This window comes from Bos indicus, chromosome 1, assembly GCF_029378745.1.
Source record: "Bos indicus isolate NIAB-ARS_2022 breed Sahiwal x Tharparkar chromosome 1, NIAB-ARS_B.indTharparkar_mat_pri_1.0, whole genome shotgun sequence".
Classification (NCBI taxonomy): domain Eukaryota; kingdom Metazoa; phylum Chordata; class Mammalia; order Artiodactyla; family Bovidae; genus Bos; species Bos indicus.
The window spans coordinates 70,590,954-70,610,859 of record NC_091760.1 but is presented as its reverse complement, the minus strand read 5'-3'; the positions used below and the strand labels follow the sequence as shown (position 1 = coordinate 70,610,859).

The following is a 19,906-nucleotide window of genomic DNA, read 5'->3' as shown; positions in this document are numbered from 1 at the left end:
ATTACTGTTTTTTTGTACTTCCCTCTTTGGTTGATTTGTTGTTGTTATTGTTGTTTTAGGTGGTGCTTCCTACATTTATCTTAGAGAAGCGATCCTTGTTGGAAATGTATGCAGACTTTATGTCTCATCCAGACCTATTTATAGCCATCACTAATGGAGCTACAGCTGAGGACAGGATGATTCGTTTTGTTGAGTACTACCTTACTTCATTTCACGAAGGCCGTAAAGGAGCCATTGCTAAGAAACCATACAATCCTATCATTGGAGAAACGTTTCACTGTTCCTGGAGGATGCCCAAAAGCGAGGTAGCATCCAGTGTCATTAACAGCTCTTCTACCCAGGCCATCACAAATCATGTACCTCCATCAGAGGAGGCTTTGAACCAGATGGGTTCAGACTGTTACACAGTCAGATTTGTTGCCGAGCAGGTTTCCCATCATCCTCCAGTCTCAGGATTTTATGCTGAATGTGCAGAGAGGAAGATATGTGTAAATGCACATGTCTGGACTAAGAGCAAATTCTTAGGCATGTCAATAGGCGTGACAATGGTTGGGGAAGGTAAGTAGAAAAAATTATTCTCCAATTTTTCACATCAAACTATAGCCTTAAATTGGGGGAAGCTAGATAAATATTAATTGTAAATTTGAACTGTATGTGTACTACTTTTTCCCCCAATTCCTAGTATGTTTTAGAATGTTGGTAGAGGGGAGAGGGTGAATCTATCAACAAATAAAAATTTCTTTTGCAATTTTTTTCCTGATTTTAAATGTAAATTATTTTTATTATAGAAAATTTAGTAAACTTAGAAAAGTGTCAAGGTGAAAAAGTATGTCTAATTCCTTCATTCAGAGATAAATAAATATAGCTAGTATTTTGTATTTTTTCTATGTGTGTGTGTTCATACTTTCAGTTTTATAAAATTAGGATTCTCTCTATGTAGTTGTGTCCTCCTTTTTTGCGGTGAATATTTTCTCAAGTTATTGATAATGCTTTAAAAACATAAAACATGTTTTTATTATAAATAGCACTCAAGAAATATTTTCTAGGTAAATCTATGTCTGTATCTTTTATATATCATAGGAAATATTAATAAAATATTTTAAAATATACTGCCAAACTTTAAATCTATTCCAGCACAAATGATTATAACAATTAAAAGAAATTGTTTTTAAAAGGAATTGTTTTCTTTTAATTTCTTTTAACAATTAAAAGAAGTTCTGTGTTTTTTGGCTAAGAATACAAAAAACAGATTAACAACAACAGACAAGTCTCCACAGAAATCATTGCAGAGTTAATGAAAATATAATGGAAGAAAAAAACTCTGCTATTTTAATGTCAAAGGAACACTCCTATGCATGAGAAAATTTGTTTTAAATATAAGCATGGTGTAGTTAAGCCTGTGACCCTAACATTTTGAGATTGTGTTTTTTTAGCCCTGAAGAAAATATTTTATTCCCCTTACAAGCATTCCTCATCTTTAACACCTGTTGTGCTATGAGTCAGTTTCCAAGTAATGTTTCAAACTAATCAAATTTTTTATAACATAGTAAGATATTGTATTAAAAAAAAAAAAGAGTTGGCTAACTCCGTTATAAGGTCTATCACATTAACCTTAGGCTCTTCACAAAGCAGTTTACTTATTTTAGAGATGAAAAACCTGAAGTCTGGTAGTGATGGAATGTGTCCAGAATCATAGAAATTAAGGCATAGTCAGATTAAGACCCTCATTCTTTGGCACACTCTCCCCAAGGCCAGTTACTCTTACCAGTTCATGAGACAGATAGTATCTGGTGGCTTCTCCCACTCTAAGAAAGGAAATACCTCAAGAAATGAGGAAAAGCATTAATAGCTTACTCATGTGTTAAATGAGAAGGTGGTATTGATATTTTTTTATTATTATTTAAGTGCTGGTTGTATATTCATAGATTTGTCTTTTTAAAATTAAATTACCATTGACACCTTCAACAGAAGGTAAATTAAATCAGAGAATGGAACTTCTCACAATTTATTTTGCTCCTGTTAGCAGCTGTTTTTCTTTTAAAGTAGGAGGAAAATGTGTTTAATTATTAGATAAATGAGATTTTAGGATTCTTTGAATTTCAGTTATCCTAGCTAGTCTTATTTTCCTTTTCAATAATTACATATTTCTTGGACCTTAAATTCCATAATGAATGTTAACTTTTGTTAACTATATTCCTAGAAATAAAAGATCCTGAATCCAATTTATAAGGCCAAATGTTTTTAGAAAGAAACATGATTTCCTTTCCAACTTAGAATTAATCAAATTATTATCAAATACTTGAATAACCAAATATATATATGTCTCTGACAGCTCCCATTATATATAAATATATACAAAACCATGTTTCTTTTCATGTGGCTCAATTTATTATTGCCCTGTGTGAAAACTACTACAAAAAATAGTTGCTGTTGCTTTATGTAAAGTAGACTGCTTTAGAATTCAATCTATTTGTCCTAAAAATTTGACTATATGAAAATATAATTTTTGCCCTTTTTTGTGAACATTAAGAACACAGTACTTCATGAGCATTTATTAAGAGAGAGATATCCTCAGAGTTCAAACTAGCAGTACATATCCAGTTCAGTGTTTATTTTGATGGTGAACTAGGTAATGAGCTTAGGTTAGTAATGTAATTAGCTCAAGTCTTCTCAATGTCTCTTAATCATCTGTGATAGATTGATTATTCATTAATGTAATTCCCTTTTTTCCCTGTAACTCTCTTTCATATATGTTTTTTAAAGTCATCTTTTAATATACTATCATTTAATATGGAACAAGCCCCATTAGAATATTGTTTGAAAACTGCCATTTCTAACTCTTGTAGCTTTGCCTTAAATATTTCAGAATTTGGCAAGCAAAATTACTATGATGACATTAGTTTATATCATAAAATAACTTTTTTCTATCTTAATATGCATAGAATAAAATGACGAACTCCCCCCATGTTGTTTGAGATTAAGTTCTATGTTATGTTAGATATTTAGTTGTTCTAAAAACTACTTTAAAAGTTATTAGTACTAGCTAAAGATCAGATCTTAGGATGATACAGTCTAGCATGGACTTAAATTCTGACTTGAAGTTTTATTTTATTTTTAGGAGCATTAGAGGGAGTTTTGTTCCATGAACCCAAAGGGATAATAAGGTCATTATGAAAGTAACCTTGATTAACTGTTACCATGAATTGTTGTCAAATGTAATTGTAAATGAATCCAATTTCATCCAAAGCAAAAAGAAAATTAAGCAAAATTATGATGTTCCTTTACCAGGCAGAAGAAAATCCTAATATGGATTTTTCATAGCTATCTTATTTTTGTTTGTTTTTTTTGTTTGTTTGTTTGTTTTTTAAACATACTATCCACCTTCATGTTTTCACATTCAGGTATTCTCAGTCTACTGGAGCATGGAGAAGAGTATACGTTTTCTCTGCCTTGTGCATATGCCCGGTCAATTTTAACTGTTCCTTGGGTAGAACTGGGTGGCAAAGTCAACGTCAACTGTGCAAAAACTGGGTACTCAGCCAGCATCACATTTCATACGAAGCCGTTTTATGGTGGCAAACTGCACCGGTAAGAATATTTTAGTGATACCTGGCTCTTATCAGTTTAATCTTGTATTATAACTCATTCATTTTCTGCTTTGTTTTTTGTGAAATGAAGTTGGATTTCTTTCATGTTTATTTTTTTAATATATTTCATCTTTGAAGGAATTCTGGAAATTATGATCTGATTTTAAAAATAGTGACAGATCTTTCTACTCTAATAAACTAGAACTCCTAACAAATGGTACGTTGTTTCTGGTCCAGTTTCTGCTTTTAAAGTGATTCAGATTTGGACCGAGACTTCAGTAGAGGTAATATTGCTACAGATTAGGAAGAAAATATATCTACTAATCTATAAAGAATAATTCAAGAAGCACAATGACGGAAGTCAATATCTTCAGGCACCAGTACTGAATAATGGCTTTGTTCTGATTCCATCTAGGAATGGGCCAGTTATTATACTCCTTAATGGTTTGTTGGTCTCTTTAGCACTTGTCCAGATCACCCAACTACATGAAGACAAGTTTTGTAACAGGATCCTCAAAAGAATACCCCTTGTTTTAGCTTTTGATGTCTATTCTGATTATTCTAAAGTAGGGATAGTTTTCTTTACAGTTTGTATTAAAGAATAACATATAAAAGTATGTACGTCGATTTTGGGCCATTTCAAATAGTGTTTCTAGAACATTGGTGAATGCATGAATTTATGTTTGATAGATATCTAGGAGTGGAATTGTTGGGTCATAGGGAATGAAAATTTGACTTTATTATTGCAAAAAGTTTTCTTACATGGTTATACCAGAATGCACTAGCTTCAGTTATGTATGAAACTTTCAGTGTGTATAGCTATTTTACGTCTTTACCAGACAGCTAGTACTGAACAGTCTTAGAAGTGGAAAGATTTATTGACTCCCAGGCATTGAATGGGCCTTAAAAAATACGAATTTCAAAATACTGAAGCACAGAATTAAAAAAAAAAATCACTCAAACAGAACCACTGGAGATTATCAAAATAGTTGTCCTTTATCCTCAGAGAAGGTATTATTATGGTTCACATTTTGTCGATGATTTCCTGCCTTTGCTTTATGTTTACTGGTGAGCTTTCCCATTCATAACTTCCCTGGTGGCTCAGCTGGTAAAGAATCCACCTGCAATGTGGGAGACCTAGGTTCGATCCCTGGGTTGGGAAGATCTCTTGGAGAAGGGAACGGCTACCCACTCCAGTATTCTAGCCTGGAGAATCCATGGACTGTATAGTCCATGGGGTCGCAAAGTATTGGACACCACTGAACGACTTTTACTTTCACTTTCCCATTCATAATCTTTTTTTGTTTCTAGTTGTGGCCTTTTCTGCCTAGAGAAGTTCCTTCAGCAATTATTGTAAAGCTGATTGGGTGGTGCTGAATTCTCTTAGCCTTTGTTTTTCTGTAAAGCTCTGAACAAGAGCCTTGCTAGGTAGAGTTTTCTTGGGTATAGGTTTTTCCTTCTCATCACTTTAATATATTGAGCCTGCAGAGGTACAATATATCCTAGCTTGCAAAGCTTCTACTGGAAAAAATTAGCTGATAACCATACTGAGATTCCCTTGAGTGTTATTTGTTGCTTTTCATATTTTCTCTTTGTCTTTAATTTTTGTCAGTTTGATGAATATGTATCTCAGTGTGTTCCTCCTTGGGTTTATCCTGTATGGGACTCTGTGTTTCCTGGACTTGGGTCGTTATTTCCTTTCCCATATTAGGGAAGTTTTCTGTAATCTCTTCAAGTATTTTCTCAGGCCTTTTCTCTCTCTTCTCCTTCTGTGCTGTGCTGTGTTTAGTCACTGTCATATCCCACTCTTTGTGACCCCACCAGGCTCCTCTGTCCCTGGGGATTCTCCAGGCAAGAATACTGGAGTGGATTACCATGCCCTCCTCCAGGGGATCTTCCCAACCCAGGGATCGAACCCAGGTCTCCTGTATTACAGGGGAATTCTTTACCATCTGAACCACTAGGGAAGCCCTATTCTCTTCTGGGACCCTTGTCCTTCTGGGACCCCTATTATGCAGATGTTGGTGCATGTAATGTCCTAGAGGTCTCTTAAACTGTCTTCATTTCTTTTCATTATTTTATCTTTATTCTGTTCTGCATCAGTGATTTCCACTACTCTTTCTTCCAGCTCACTTATCTGTGCTTCTGCCTCATTTATTCTGCTATTGATTTCTTCTAGTGTATTTTTCATTTCAGTTATTATGTTGTTCAACTCTGTTTGTCCTTCGTATCTTCCAGCTCTGTTAAACAATTCTATCTTCTTATTCTGTGCCTCTCTTCTTTTTCTGAGATCTTGAGTCATCTTTACTATCTTTACTCTGAATTCTTTTTTCAGTAGATTGCCTGTCTCGTCATCACTTAGTTATTCTTCTGGGGTTTTTTTGTTTGTGTTTCTTTGGATACTTGGAGATTTTTTGATATGATAGTGATTCTGACAAGGGTGAGGTAATATCTTACTGTTTTTTGATTTGCATTTCTCTAATGGTTAGCAGTATTGAGCATCTTTTCATGTTGATGTTAGCCATCTGTATGCCATCTTTGGAAAACTGTCTATTTAGGTCTTTTGCCCACTTTTTGATTGGTTGTTTGAGTTTTTTTTGATACTGAGTTGTATGAGGTGTTTGTGTATTTTGGATGTTAACCCCCCCCCCCCCTTTTTACTGGAGGTTAATTGCTATGCAATGTTATGGTGTCAATACCTTATTGATCAAATCATTTTCAAATATTTCTCACGTTCCATAGTTTTTCTTTTCATTTTGTTGATGGTTTTGTTTGCTGTGCAAAAGCTTTTAAATTTAATTAGTTCCCATTCATTTATTTTTGCTTTTGTTCCTTGTACTAATCCAAGAAAATACTGCTACAAGTTATGCTAAAAAGTGTTTCTCCTATGTTCTTCTCTAGAAGTTTTATGGCTTTAGGTCTTTAAATCATTTTGAGTTTATTTTTGTATATAGTGTGAGGGAAATACAGTAAGTGTGAGTTTCTTTCTTCTTAAAGATACAGTCTTATCCACCCTGTCAAATTATAGCTTTTCCCAATGATGTTTTGATCTGCTACTGGTTAACTTCTGTATGAGCCCTTGGATTTGATATTTTTGGAGCTTTGTACAATTGATACTCCCTTTTTCCTCTAGGATAACCTTTCAGAAGTTTGAAAACACCTGTTGTGCACTCTCTTCATGTTTAATAAATTGAGAGTTACACCTACATATTGGCTGTATGTATAGAATTTCTCCAGGGAGAAATCTTTAATATTATAAGGTTTTTAATAGTTATTGAAGACTTTCCTTTATTCATACTATTCAAGGTGTTGTTCTCCAGTGAATTCTCACGTTTTACAAGTGTTGCTCAGTGAATAAAGAATTTCTCACATTCATTTAATTGAACTTGTATCTGCTCTATGAATTCTCTGGTACTCATCAAGAGTCTCCTGTTGAAGACTTCTTCCCATTCATTATGTATATAGGATTACTCCCCAATATGAATTGTCTTCTGTACATTGAGGCCAGAGCTCCAGCTAAAGGGTCTCCTACATTGATTTCAAAAATAGCATTTCTTCCTCGGAGTTCTCTGATGTCAGTTAAGGTAGAGCTCTGGCTAAAGTCTACATTTACTGGCCATTTACACAATTACTACATTTGTAAATTGTGTAAATTATCTTGTATTACCTGAGTCAAGTAGTGATGAAAGACTTTCCCACATAAATCTCATTCATACAGGGTTTTTTAATATTTTTTTTTTTGGTATGGACTCTTTGATGTCGTTTAAGGAGTGAATGATTATAGAGAGTTGCCTCACAGCATTTGTCTTCATATAATTTTCCTCTTCTTTGTTTTCTCTTGTGCCATTTAACATATGAATGACTAATAAAGATTTTTCTCCAGGGTGAGTTCTCCCATGTCTATATTGAGTAAATAATGACTGGACTTCTTTTGAAATCATTATTATTTATCATAAGACTTCTCTGTTCTGTGAACTCTTAACGCTCAGCAATACCCACTCTTCCTGATGAAGTCCATAATCATGTCCTTTGACTTCCTGTGTCTGTATTTTTTAAAACTCAGCTGTTGTCTGTCTCACTCAGTATTCCCTGCTAGGAGCAGGCAGTAAACAAGCAAAGTAGAGATGTGCTGACGAGCCTGATGCCCACCAATGGCTGAATCTCCAAGGGCAGCTCCAGAGAGCAAATCAGCTGGATTAGGATTCAGGTTGGCGAGTGGGAGGAAAGGTGGCTAATTTTATAGTTCCTTTTTTCTCTGTATGTAATTTTCATAGCCCTTCTATACAAAAATAGTTTCATTTATTTAACTACTTTGTAGCCACAATTTTGTTGATAACAGAATCTATTTTAAAAGTTAGAGGGACTTTAAAAGATAGGGCATGTTCAGCCTTCCTTTTATGATTTAACATTCCTATCATTATTATCTTTAGTGATATTTTTGTTGACAAATTCAATATTTATTCTGAAGGCAGTGGGAGCCAATGAAACTTTCAAACATTTAATGATATATTTTGTTTGTTTTACTTATTTTTATCTTTTCTTTTGTAATCATTTCAAACCCACAGAAGAGTTATAAAAATTCTCATGTCCCCTTTGCCTAGATTTCCAGTTGGTAACATTTTGTTACAACAGCCTTATCAAAATCTCTCTATATTTATACACACATACTTTATTGTCATTGTTGTTTTATTGTTATTATTATTCCTGAAACATTTGAGAGTTAAAAACATCGTGACACTTTACCCCAAGTATTTCAGCCAGAATTTCCCAAGAACAGGAAAATGCTCTTACATAATTACTCTGTCCATGATATTCTGGACAAGAGTACTGGACTGGGTAGCCATTCCGTTCTCCAGGGGATCTTCACAACCCAGGGATTGAACCTGAGTATCCTGCATCGCAGGCAAATTCTTTACTGTCTAACCACCAGGGAAACCAACATAATCACAAATGTTGTCAAATTCAGGAAATATAAAATGATACGATACTATTATCTAATATATGCTACTGCTGCTGCTGCTAAGTTGCTTCAGTCGTGTCTGACTCTGTGCAACTCCATAGACAGCAGCCTATCAGGCTCCCCCGTCCTTGGGATTCTCCAGGCAAGAACACTGGAGTGGGTTGCCATTTCCTTCTCCAATGCATGCAAGTGAAAAGTGAAAGTGAAGTCGCTCACTCAGTCGTGTCCAACTCTTCGCGACCCCATGGACTGCAGCCTACTGCCTGGATGGAAAATCTTCTGTCCATGGGATTTTCCAGGCAAGAGTACTGGAGTGGGGTGCCATCGCCTTCTCCAATCTAATGTATAATGCATATTAAATTTTTGTAAATTGGCCTGATAATTAGGGATGTATTCTCTCCTGACCCAGGATCATGCATTACATTTTCTTGTTATATCCCTTTAGTCTCATTTAATTGGCAATATTTCTTCAGCCTTTCTTTGTCATTTATGACATTGACATTTTTGAAGAATACAGGCCGGTTTTATAAAATGCATCTCTTTAATTTGGGTTTGTCTTTTGTTTTAGGTTCAGGTTATACATTTTTTATAAGAATACAATATGAGAAATGTTGTATCTGGAAGTGGTATGCTTCCCATCAATAAAAATCAATTTGGTGGCAGATAAAGATTAGATTAGGTGTGTGTGGGGGGACATTAAAAGTTGGGAGACCAGTTAGGCATTCAGAATGGACAGACTTCAAGGAGTAACTGACTGTTACAGGGGAAGCCAGTATATCTAAGATAAGTTTGGATGATGACCTAGTTATCTATGGCTTGTAATAAACCTCTCTAAAATTTAGTGCTGAAACAGCAATTTATTATTATCTTTATAGTTTTGTGGATTGGCTATGCTCAGTTAGGTGATTCTCACATGGCATCTTTCATGTGGTTGTAGTTGGGCCTTGATTTGGCTTCAGTTACCTACAGGCTTGAGCCAGCTGAGTATCAAAAGCAGCTCAGTCACATGGGAAGCAGGAGAGCTGGCTGTTGACCAGGGCCTCAGCTGGGGCTGTAATCCAAGGGGGACTGCATGTGGCCTTTCCACATTATTGGACCTTCTCTTATCTTGACATCTAGGTTCCTAAGAGGGAAGGAGTATCCAAAACCAAGAATTTCAAAAGCCTTATTGGCTTTTGATACCTGGTGTTCATACTTTGACTTTTTGAAGACTTCTAATAATTTTAGATAGATATCCTTGGTTTGTTAATGACCAGTCATTATATTTGCCATCTTATTTCTTTTAATATTTTACTTAAGTTGGCTTCTTTTCTCCTTTTGTATCTTTTAACCTGTCCACAAGGCCTTTTTGTTACCTGGAAGTATACTTTGGTTGACTCTAGAGTTTCCTCATTTTTTCCACTGAGATTTCACTTAAAACCAATGATTTCACTTAATTTTGCATTTAAAAGATTAATATTAGAAACAAGCTTCTCTATTTTGATATCTTTTCTTTGATTTTACAGAATATTTTAACTTAGGCTCTCTTTGGTGTCTTTATTAGCCATGCCTCCCTCCTCAGACATAGCCTAGTTTTTTACTGCTATCTGCAATCAAGCAGACACATTATCTGCTGTCTGCATTTGGTATAAATATATTATCTTCCACTTGCCTTTCCTTACTCCCTCATTTTCCACAGCTATCTCTGATGGAGCCAAACAGGCCTAGTTAACTGTTCCTCATGCCCTTTTCCATATCCTGATCCCATTTTCCATTTTAAAATATACGTAGTGGTATAATGTCATTAAGATTGTGTCAGCTAACTGCTAAGTGGCACACTGAAGATATAGAAAAGAAAAAAAAAAAACAACATCTGCCTTCAAGAAGCTTTTGTTTTTCAGTTGCTAAGTTATGTCTGACTCTTTATGACCCCATGAACTGTAGCACACCAGGCTTTCCTGTCCTTCTCTATCTCCCAGGGTTTCCTCAAACTTGTGTCCATTGAGTTGGTGATGCCATCTAACCATCTCATCCTCTGTTGACCCTTCTCCTGCCCAGTCTTTCCCAGCATCAGAGTCTTTTCCAACAAATTGGCTCTTCACATCAGGTGGCCAAAATATTGGAACTTCAGCTTCAGCATCAGTCCTTCCAGTGTATACTCAGGGTTGGTTTCTGTTAGGATTGACTTGTTTGATCTCCTTGCTGTCCAAGGGATTCTAAAGAGTCTTCTCCAGCCTCACAGTTTGAAAGCATCAATTCTTCGGTATTCAGCCTTCTTTATGGTCCAGCTCTCACGTCCATACATGACTACAGAAAAACCATAGCTTTGACTACACCTACACAGTCCATATGTGGACTTTTGTCAGCAAAGTGAGGTCTCTGCTTTTTAATACGCTGTCTAGGTTATCATAGCTTTTCTTCCAAGGAGCAAGTGTCTTTTAATTTCATGGCTGCAGTCATAGTCCACAGTGATTTTGGAGCCCAAGAAAATAAAATCTGTCATTGTTTCTACTTTTCCCCATCTGTTTGCCATGAAGTTTTGGGACCATATGCCATGATCTTAGTTGTTTGAATGTTGAGTTTTAAGCCAGTTTTTTTCACTTCACTCTTTCACCCTCATCAAGAGGCTCTTTTTAGTTCTTCTTTGCTTTCTGCCATTAGAGTGGTATCACCTGCCTATCTAAGGTTGTTGATATTTCTCCCGGCCATCTTGATTCCAGCTTGTGAGTCATCCAGCCTAGTATTTTGCATGATGTACCCTGTATATAAGTTACATAAGCAAAGTGACAGTGTACAGCCTTGACATATTCCTTTCCCAATTTGGAACCAGTCTGTTGTTCCATGTCCGGTTCTAACTATTGCTTCTTGACCTGCATACAAGTTTCTCAGGAGATAAGTAAGGTGGTCTGGTATTTGAATCTCTTTCAGAATTTTCCACAGTTTGTTGTGATCCACGCTGTCAGAGGCTTTAGTGTAGTCAAATGAAGCAGAGGATTTCTTTTGAATTCACTTGCTTTTTCTATGATCTAAAGGATGTTGGCAATTTAATCTCTGGTCCTGCTGCCTTTTCTAAATCCAGCGTGTACATCTGGAAGTTCTCTGTTTATGTACTGTTGAAGCCTTGAAGAATTTTGAGCGTTACTTTGCTGGCATGTGAAATGAGCGCAATTGTATTGTAGTTTGAACATTCTTTGGCATTGCCCATCTTTGGGATTGGAATGAAAACTGACCGTTTGCAGTCCTGTTGCCAGCAAATTTGGAAAACTCACAGTGGTACTCAATATATCAAGAAGCTTAGACATTCTAGTATTAGAATTCAGGACCCTATCTTTGGAAAGCATTTGTAAGGCTTTTAGAAAAAACTCATGTATAACAGACAGTTAAAAATAACATCTGTTATTATAATAAACATGGTGATGGAAAAGGATGAGTATTCTCATGTAGTGGCATTAAGTAACGTGATAGGACAGTGTGTCCTGTAGTTGTTCTGCATAAAATATAATTATCTTTCATGTGGTGTTTCTTATATACCTATCAATAAAACCCAAAGCTGAAATCTTAACTTTCAGTCTTTAAATAAAAGCTTCCTGTATGAAGCCAAGTTAATATATCCAGTGATTTTCTAGTATTCTATGGGCTTCCCAGTTGGCGCTAGTGATAAAGAACCCACCTGCCAGTGTAGGAGACATAAGAGACAGATTCAATCCCTGGGTTGGGAAGATTCCCTGGAGGAGGGCATGGCAACCCACTCCAGTATTCTTGCCTGGAGAATCCCCTGGACAGAGGAGCCTGGCAGGCTGACGTCCATAGAGCTGCACAGAGTAGGGCACAACTGAAGCGACTTAGCACGTGTGTATGCATGGCCTATCTCTAGCATGGGCAGTTCTTGTTCCCTGCCCCATTTCTTGTCATGATGATCTTGCTATGTAACTGCAGTAAGGAGCAAAGATTCCATGTAACCCAGCATGCTTGTTACTTCTCAAGTGGAAAGGCTTGTGACAGAGATAATAACTTGAGAGATTGTGGCAATAAAAGAAAGATCAAGTGAGAAATGGATTATTATCCCTAAGTTTGCAGAATATAGTTTTGAGTGTGTCTGGTTATAAGATGGAAGAGGTAAGTGTTTAGTGCCATTTCTTTATATCCTGTTTGGTTAGATATACATTTTCAAGGAAGGAAACAATGTTGGCAGATAGGATCAGAGAAGAAACATGGATGTCACAAAAATCAGGCAAAACCCCTTAGCAGCATAGTTATTTAAGTTCATATGCTTTGAATTATAACCCAGAGTTCCCACTTCTGCTGTAATCTAGCAGACTTAGTGTTCTTTGTGTCTGCTGCTGCTGCTGCTGCTGCTAAGTCGCTTCAGTCGTATCCGACTCTGTGCAACCCCATAGACTGCAGCCCACCAGGCTCCCCCGTCCCTGGGATTCTCCAGGCAATAACACTGGAGTGGGTTGCCATTTCCTTCTCCAATGCATGAAAGTGAAAAGTGAAAGTGAAGTTGCTCAGTCATGTCCGACTCTTAGCAACCCCATAGATGGTAGCCCACCAGGCTCCTCCGTCCATGGGATTTTCCAGGCAAGAATGCTGGAGTGGGGTGCCAGTGCCTTCTCCATCTTTGTGTCTAATTAGCTACAGTTATGCCTAGGTATTTATTTTTTTCTAACTTTTGATTTTTGATGTTTGGTCTGCTCTTGGATTCTAAACCCTAGTACACCTTCATCTCTAAGATCTGGTTCATTTGCTTATTGGCTCCTGTGCTGTTGTTGATGTTGTTGACGTTTAGTCACTGAGTCAGGTCTCATCCTTTTGCCCCGCCATGAACCCCATGGAGCCTGCCAGGCTCCTCTCCATGAGATTTACCAGGTGACAATGCTGGAGTGGGTTGTCATTTCCTTCTCCAGGGGATCTTCCTGACCCAGAGATCGACCTAGTGTCTTATGCACCGCAAGCAGGTACTTTACGACTGAGCCACCAGATAGCCCATTGGCTCCTATACCTCTGCCTTGAGTTTTGAATTTGTAGGCCATTCACTTCTCCTGATTAAAAGCTTTGGATTCCTTAAATTCAACATATCCTTCTGGTTCCCAGGCCCGTGACTTATATCTGACACATGCTACTTCGGGTTCTTGAGCTGTCACCTGAACATGGGCTTGGGTCCTTTGGATTCCCTTTTGAATCCAGATAAACCATAATCCCTGGTACACTGACCAGACCCTAATATTTGCTCACTATTCTTTGAGTTCTTAATCTTTGTCTAGTCTTACCCTGTTGTTTGTGTCCAACAGTGAACATAGAGTACTTCATTAAAAATAATTAGACCTGTTTTCTATTCCAACCTTCATTTGAGCTGCATCTTATCTGTCTGTTGATAAACCAGCCAGATAATCCTTCATTAAACTTTCAACAGTAGTGCTTGAGCACTCTCAGAGTTTTGTGTTGCTGGCAATAATTTTTGTATGCCAGTGCTCTTTTTAAGAGAATTATAAAATTTTTAATATATCTTATTTTTTCTATCTCTTATTATCTGGTTTCTGTATTTAACTTAAAATTAAGCTTATGTGATTTTATACAGAATTTATGTATTCAGAATTTCAAATTTTCTAAACTTTTTTTTTAATTTAAAAATTATTTATTCATTGATTTATTTTTGGATGCACTGGGTCTTCATTGCTTTGTGTGGGTTTTTTCCTAGTTGCAACAAGTTGGGGCTACTCTTCGTTGTAGTGCATAGTCTTCTCATTTCAGGGTCTTCTCTTGTTGCAGAGCACAGGCTCTAGGGCCCATAGGTTTTAGCAGTTGTGGTGCGCAAGGTTAGTCACTTTGTGATATGTGAGATCTTCCTGGGCCAGAGACTGAAGCCATGTCTCCTGCATCAGCAGGCAGATTTTTATCCACTGCACCACCAGAGAAATCTAGGGACTTTAATTTTTTAAATAAATAGGACTAGTTCTTTTTTAAAAAATGTTGAATAAGCTATAGTGTTGTAACATTTTTTTTAACCCTGCCCCTAGTGTTTTAACATTTTTGACTGTAATAAAAAAAAGTTAATATTTTTCATATTCCTACTTAGTTTTAATGTTATAATAGTTGTTTGTAGCAGAAATTAAAATATCATACTTTGTGGTCATTTATGGTAAGTCTAGTTTAATTCCCAGTATTCTTTCTAAAATTAAGTTAATATTATTTGAAAAAATTATCTTAGAAACTATCATGGATTTACAAAGACCCTGACTTTGGCACTGACAAATTGAAGCGAATTGTGTAACTATTTTAAGCAGAATTCACAAAGTACATTCTTGGGGTTTTAAAATCCCTAAGAAACAAGCACAGTATTACTTACTAAAGCTTTTTTTTTATTTTCCTGCCTGCTTCTAGGGTTACAGGTGAAGTAAAGCACAACATCACCAACACTGTTGTATGCAGAGTGCAGGGGGAATGGAACAGCGTTCTTGAGTTTGCTTACAGCAGTGGAGAGACAAAATACGTGGACTTGACTAAGTTGGCAGTGACGAAGAAAAGAGTAAGACCTTTGGAGAAGCAGGATCCATTTGAATCCAGGTGTGTCATCCTTGCATCCATCAGGAAAGAGTCAGAAAGTCTAGATCTTAATTTAAGCTTTTTCACTAATATCTAACCCTTGGCAAGTCACTTCACCACTTTAGATAAGCTTCCTCATCTCTAAATTGAAAGTATTGGTCTGATCTCATGGTTGTAAACACTGTACCAGCTATGACATTATGTGTACATAATCACATTTTAGTAAAAATAAAACATTTGTAAACTGGACAAAAGTACTAACTTTTAGCAGTTAAAGGATCACTATCTTTGTCATACAAACTCTTACAAATTATTAATAAAAAGAGAGGTACCCTAATAGGAAAATGGGCAAAGGCATAAAGAGGTAGTTCACAAAAATAGAAGAAAACAATACCCACTAAGAAAATGGAAAGTTGTTCATTATAATTAGAATTCAAAGAAATACAAATTAACAGAAAGACAAAAAATTTTTTTTAAATAGTATCTTTTTTGGGAAAAAGTGAATAGACATTTTCATATTGTTGGTTAGAGAGGTAAACTGATACAACCTTCCTAGAAGGTATTTTGGAAATATATGTCATAGGCCTTTAAAAGTAAATGAAATGGGGGACTTCCCTGGTGGTCCAGTGACTCCATGCTCCAAATTCAGGGGCCTGGGTTCAGTCCCTAGTCAGGGAACTAGATCCCTCATGCCACAACAAAGATCAAAGATCCAATGTACTGCGACGAAGACCCATCACACCAACTAAGTAAATGAATAAAAATAAATATTAAGAAAAAAGATAATGAAATGGAGCTTCCCTGGTTGCTCAATGGCAAAGAATCCTCGTGCCAATGCAGGAGATAATGGGTTCAGTCCCTGGTCTGGGAAGATCTCACATGCTGCAGAGCAACTAAGCCCATAGGCCACAACTATTGAGTCTGTACTGTAGAGCCCAGGAGCCACAAATACTGAAGCCCATGTGCTCTAGAGCCCATACTCCACAACAAGAGAAGCCACGGCAATGAGAAGCCCAAGCACCGCAACTAGAGAGTAGCACTCGCTTGCCGCACCTAGAGAAAAGCCCATGCAGCGATTAAATAATTTTTCTAAAAAGTAAATAAAGTAGCTCTATATGTGTTAATAAGGTAGTCTCCAGAATGTATTGGCAGTAGTTGCTTCCAGAGAGGAATACTGGGGTCTAGGCTTTCCAGGTGGTGCAATGGTAAAGAATCTGCCTGCCAATGAAGGAGACGCAGGAGATGTGGATTTGATCCTTGGGTCAGGAAGATTCCCTTGAAGAGGAAATGGCAACCCAATCCAGTATTCTTGCCTGGAAAATTCCATGGACAAAGGAGACAGGTGGGCTGCAGTCCCTGGGGTCACAAAGAGTCAGACACAACTGAGCCACTTATTCATCTCTCTGATAAGAAACAGACTTACTCTTCACAGAATGCCCTTTTGTACTGTTTAAATTTTATATCACATGTAAGTATTACTGTATCAAATATAAGGAAGCATTAACCATCTTAAATGAAGTCGCTCAGTCATGTCCGACTCTTAGCGACCCCATGGACTACAGCCTACCAGGCTCCGCCGTCCATGGGATTTTCCAGGCAAGAGTATTGGAGTGGGGTGCCATTGCCTTCTCCAAAGATCACATAAATGGAACCAAACCATTTATAAGCAGATGTTTAGTACCCATTATGCAAAAACTCAGGTTGGTTCAAAAAATAAAACAGTAGTGATTGAAAAAAAAATTCTTATTTAGGATTTATTTAGGAGCATGCATCAAGGTTTGGTTTGTGGACCCCTGGGGCCCTTGATATTTGTACCAGGTGTTTACAAGTTGAGAAAGCTTTCTTAATAATGCTAAAATATTATTTGCCTTTTTCACTCTGTTGGCACTTGCATTGGTGGTACAAAAGCAGTGGTGGGTAGCACTGCTGGGCCTTAGCACCGTTCAAGGCAGTGGCATCAAACTGTAAAAGTAATGGTGGTATTCCTTGCTGCCCTGCAGTTTTTTTTCTTTTCTACGTTGCAGTTTTTTCAAAGCCATTTTCTTTTAAAAATGTCCTTGAAAAGCAGTACAGATTATTAGTTTTGTTAGATCTGGAACATTCATTACCTACCTTTTTAAAAAATATTCTTCATGACACATTTGGAGTATACATAAAGCACTTGTGGGAGATTATGAAGTACACTGATTATCTGAAGGAAGAGAACTTGTGCAACTGATGGAGTTCCAACCAAACTACCCTTTCTTGAAGCACCATTTTTACTTAGATGATTGACAGACAGATTAAGACTATTATAATTTTAATATTGGGAAGACATTTTTCTTGTAAATGAATGTTGTAAACATGGCATTTAAAGGAAAACAATTGGCAATATTTTTTTTTTTGCTAATAATAAAATTTAAATGGAAACAACCTAACCATTCATTGACAGATAAATGGATAAGCAAGTTGTGATGTGTATTTATAATGAAATATTATTAAGAAGGAAAGGAACCCCACCATTTGTGATAACATGGACGGACCTTGAGGGCATTATATGAAGTGTCAGAGAAAGAGCAAATACTCTGTGGTCTCACTTATACAATTGTTAGTATTTTTTTTTGTATTGTATGATAATACTCCCAGTATTTTTATAATTGGGAGTATTATTCAACCATAAAAAGAATGAAATCTTGCCATTTGAGACAACATGAGTGGATCTTGAGAACATTATGCCAAGTGAAATGTCAAATATGTAAAGACAAATACTGTATGATATTACTTATATATGGAATCTTAAAAAAAAAAAAGCTCACAGATACAGAAAACAGAGATTGGCATTATTGCCAAAATGCCAGAGGTGGGCACCTGGGCAGTGAGAAATGAATGAAGTAGGTCAAAAGGTACAAATTTCCAGTTTTAAAATAAATGTGATGAGGACATAATGTACAGCATAGTGGCTATAGTTAATACTGTACTGGATAATTGAAAGTTGCTAAGAAAGTAGTTCTTAAAAGTCTTCATCACAAGAAGAAAATGTTTTTGGTAATTATGTATGGTGATGGAGGTTGACTAGACTTATTGTGGTGAACATTTCGTAGTAATACAAATACTAAATTACTATGTTGTATACCTGGAACTAACACGGTGTTATATATCAACCATATATTTCAACAAAACTTTTTTAAAAAAATTCTTAGAAAGGAAGCCAGATTGTCGTTACCAGAAATGTGGGGTAGGGAGTTAAGGAATTGGATGAAAGTAGTCAAAACATACAAACCTCCAGTTATAAGATAAACAAGTACTGGGGATGTAACGTACCTCATGATGATTGTAGTTAACACTGCTGTTTGGTATATTTGAAATTGGTTGAGAGAATAGATCCTAAGAGTTCTCATCTCAAGAAAGAAAAAAAATTTTTTCTGTTTCTCTGATTTTGTGTCTATATGAGAGGATGAATCTTAACTTATTGTGGTAATCATTTCACAATATATGTAAATCACATCATTATGCTGTACTCCTGAAACTTATACAGATCTGTATGTCGATTGTATCTTAGTAAAACTTGAAGGAAAAAATGAAGCTTTTAAAGGCAAATATCAAAATTTTAGAAAACTTTTATCTGTCGCAATGAATTGAAAGCTTCCCTAGTAAAGAGTTTTCTGATGAAATTAGTGATGAAACTAATGAAGGTGATTTTTTAAAATATGACATAATAAAATATGTCAACATCTGGAAGATAATTTTTTTCAGATGATCACTGCATGATAATTATAAAATTATGCATGGATAAAAATTCCATTCAAGATACAAATTAAACCAATGGATTTTCATGTATCAGAGTATGAAAAATTCATTGACATTTTTCAGTTTCCACATTGCAGCTAATCTTTTAAGAACTACCACTTTCTGAGTTTTAATATAATAACAAAGAATTGAGTTATTTGAAATAGCTATTAAAATACCCTTCCCGTTACTAACTATATATCTTTGTGAGGCCATATTTTCTTTATATACTTTAACTGAAACAATATATATCACAATATATATAGATTGAATGTAGAAGCAGATATGAGAATCTGGCTGTTATTGAACCAGGTGTTTAAGAGATTCTCTGTGCTAAACTTGTATTATAGATTTTTTTGTCTGCATTCCTGGGGGTTATTGGTTTTTTGTTTTCTTTGGGAGAAAAATTTTAACCACAAATTTAATATCTTTAGTACCTAGGGCTACTGAGGTTATCTGCTTCTTCTTGAGCAAACTTTGGTAGTTTTTATATTTGAAAGACTTGGTTCAATTTTTCAAATTTATTGATATGTATTTTATAATATTTGCTTATTTTTTAATGTTTGTAGGCTCTATCGTGATGATGTCACACTCATTCTTTGTATTCATGATTCTTTTCTTGATCAATGTGATTAAAGGTTCATTAATTTTACTTAAAGAACTAGTTTTTGGTTTCATTGATTTCTCTGTATATTTCTGTTTTCTTTTTCATTGATTTCTGCTCTTATTTCCTTTTTTCTCCTTATTTTATGCATCGTTTGCTCTAACTTTTTATAGTTTCTTAAAATAGAAGTTAGGTAAAGGTCAGCAAACTTCTTTTGTTAAAGGCTCAGTTCAGTTCAGTCGCTCAGTTGTGTCCACCTCTTTTCGACCCCATGGACTGCAGCATACCAGGCTTCCCTGTCCATCACCAACTCCTGGAGCTTGCTCAAATTCAGTTCCATTGAGTCAGTGACACCATCCAACCATCACATCCTCTGTTGTCCCCTTCTCCTCCTACCTTCAGTCTTTCCCAGCATCAGGCTCTTTTCCAATGAGTCAGTTCTTTGCATCGGGTGGCCAAAGTACTGCA

The 19,906-nt window shown here is 36.1% G+C and overlaps 1 protein-coding gene across 2 annotated transcripts in view; it reads left to right on the top strand.

Annotated features, from left to right (window-relative positions):
* Positions 1-19,906, top strand: part of OSBPL11 (oxysterol binding protein like 11) — a 91,678-nt gene that overhangs the window by 61,529 nt on the left and 10,243 nt on the right. For both annotated transcript variants that reach the window (XM_070788838.1, XM_019956982.2), the window contains exons 9-11: positions 60-558; positions 3,402-3,588; positions 14,908-15,090. In XM_070788838.1, coding sequence (XP_070644939.1) covers positions 60-558; positions 3,402-3,588; positions 14,908-15,090 — 869 coding nt within the window. The remainder of the gene's footprint in view (positions 1-59; positions 559-3,401; positions 3,589-14,907; positions 15,091-19,906) is intronic.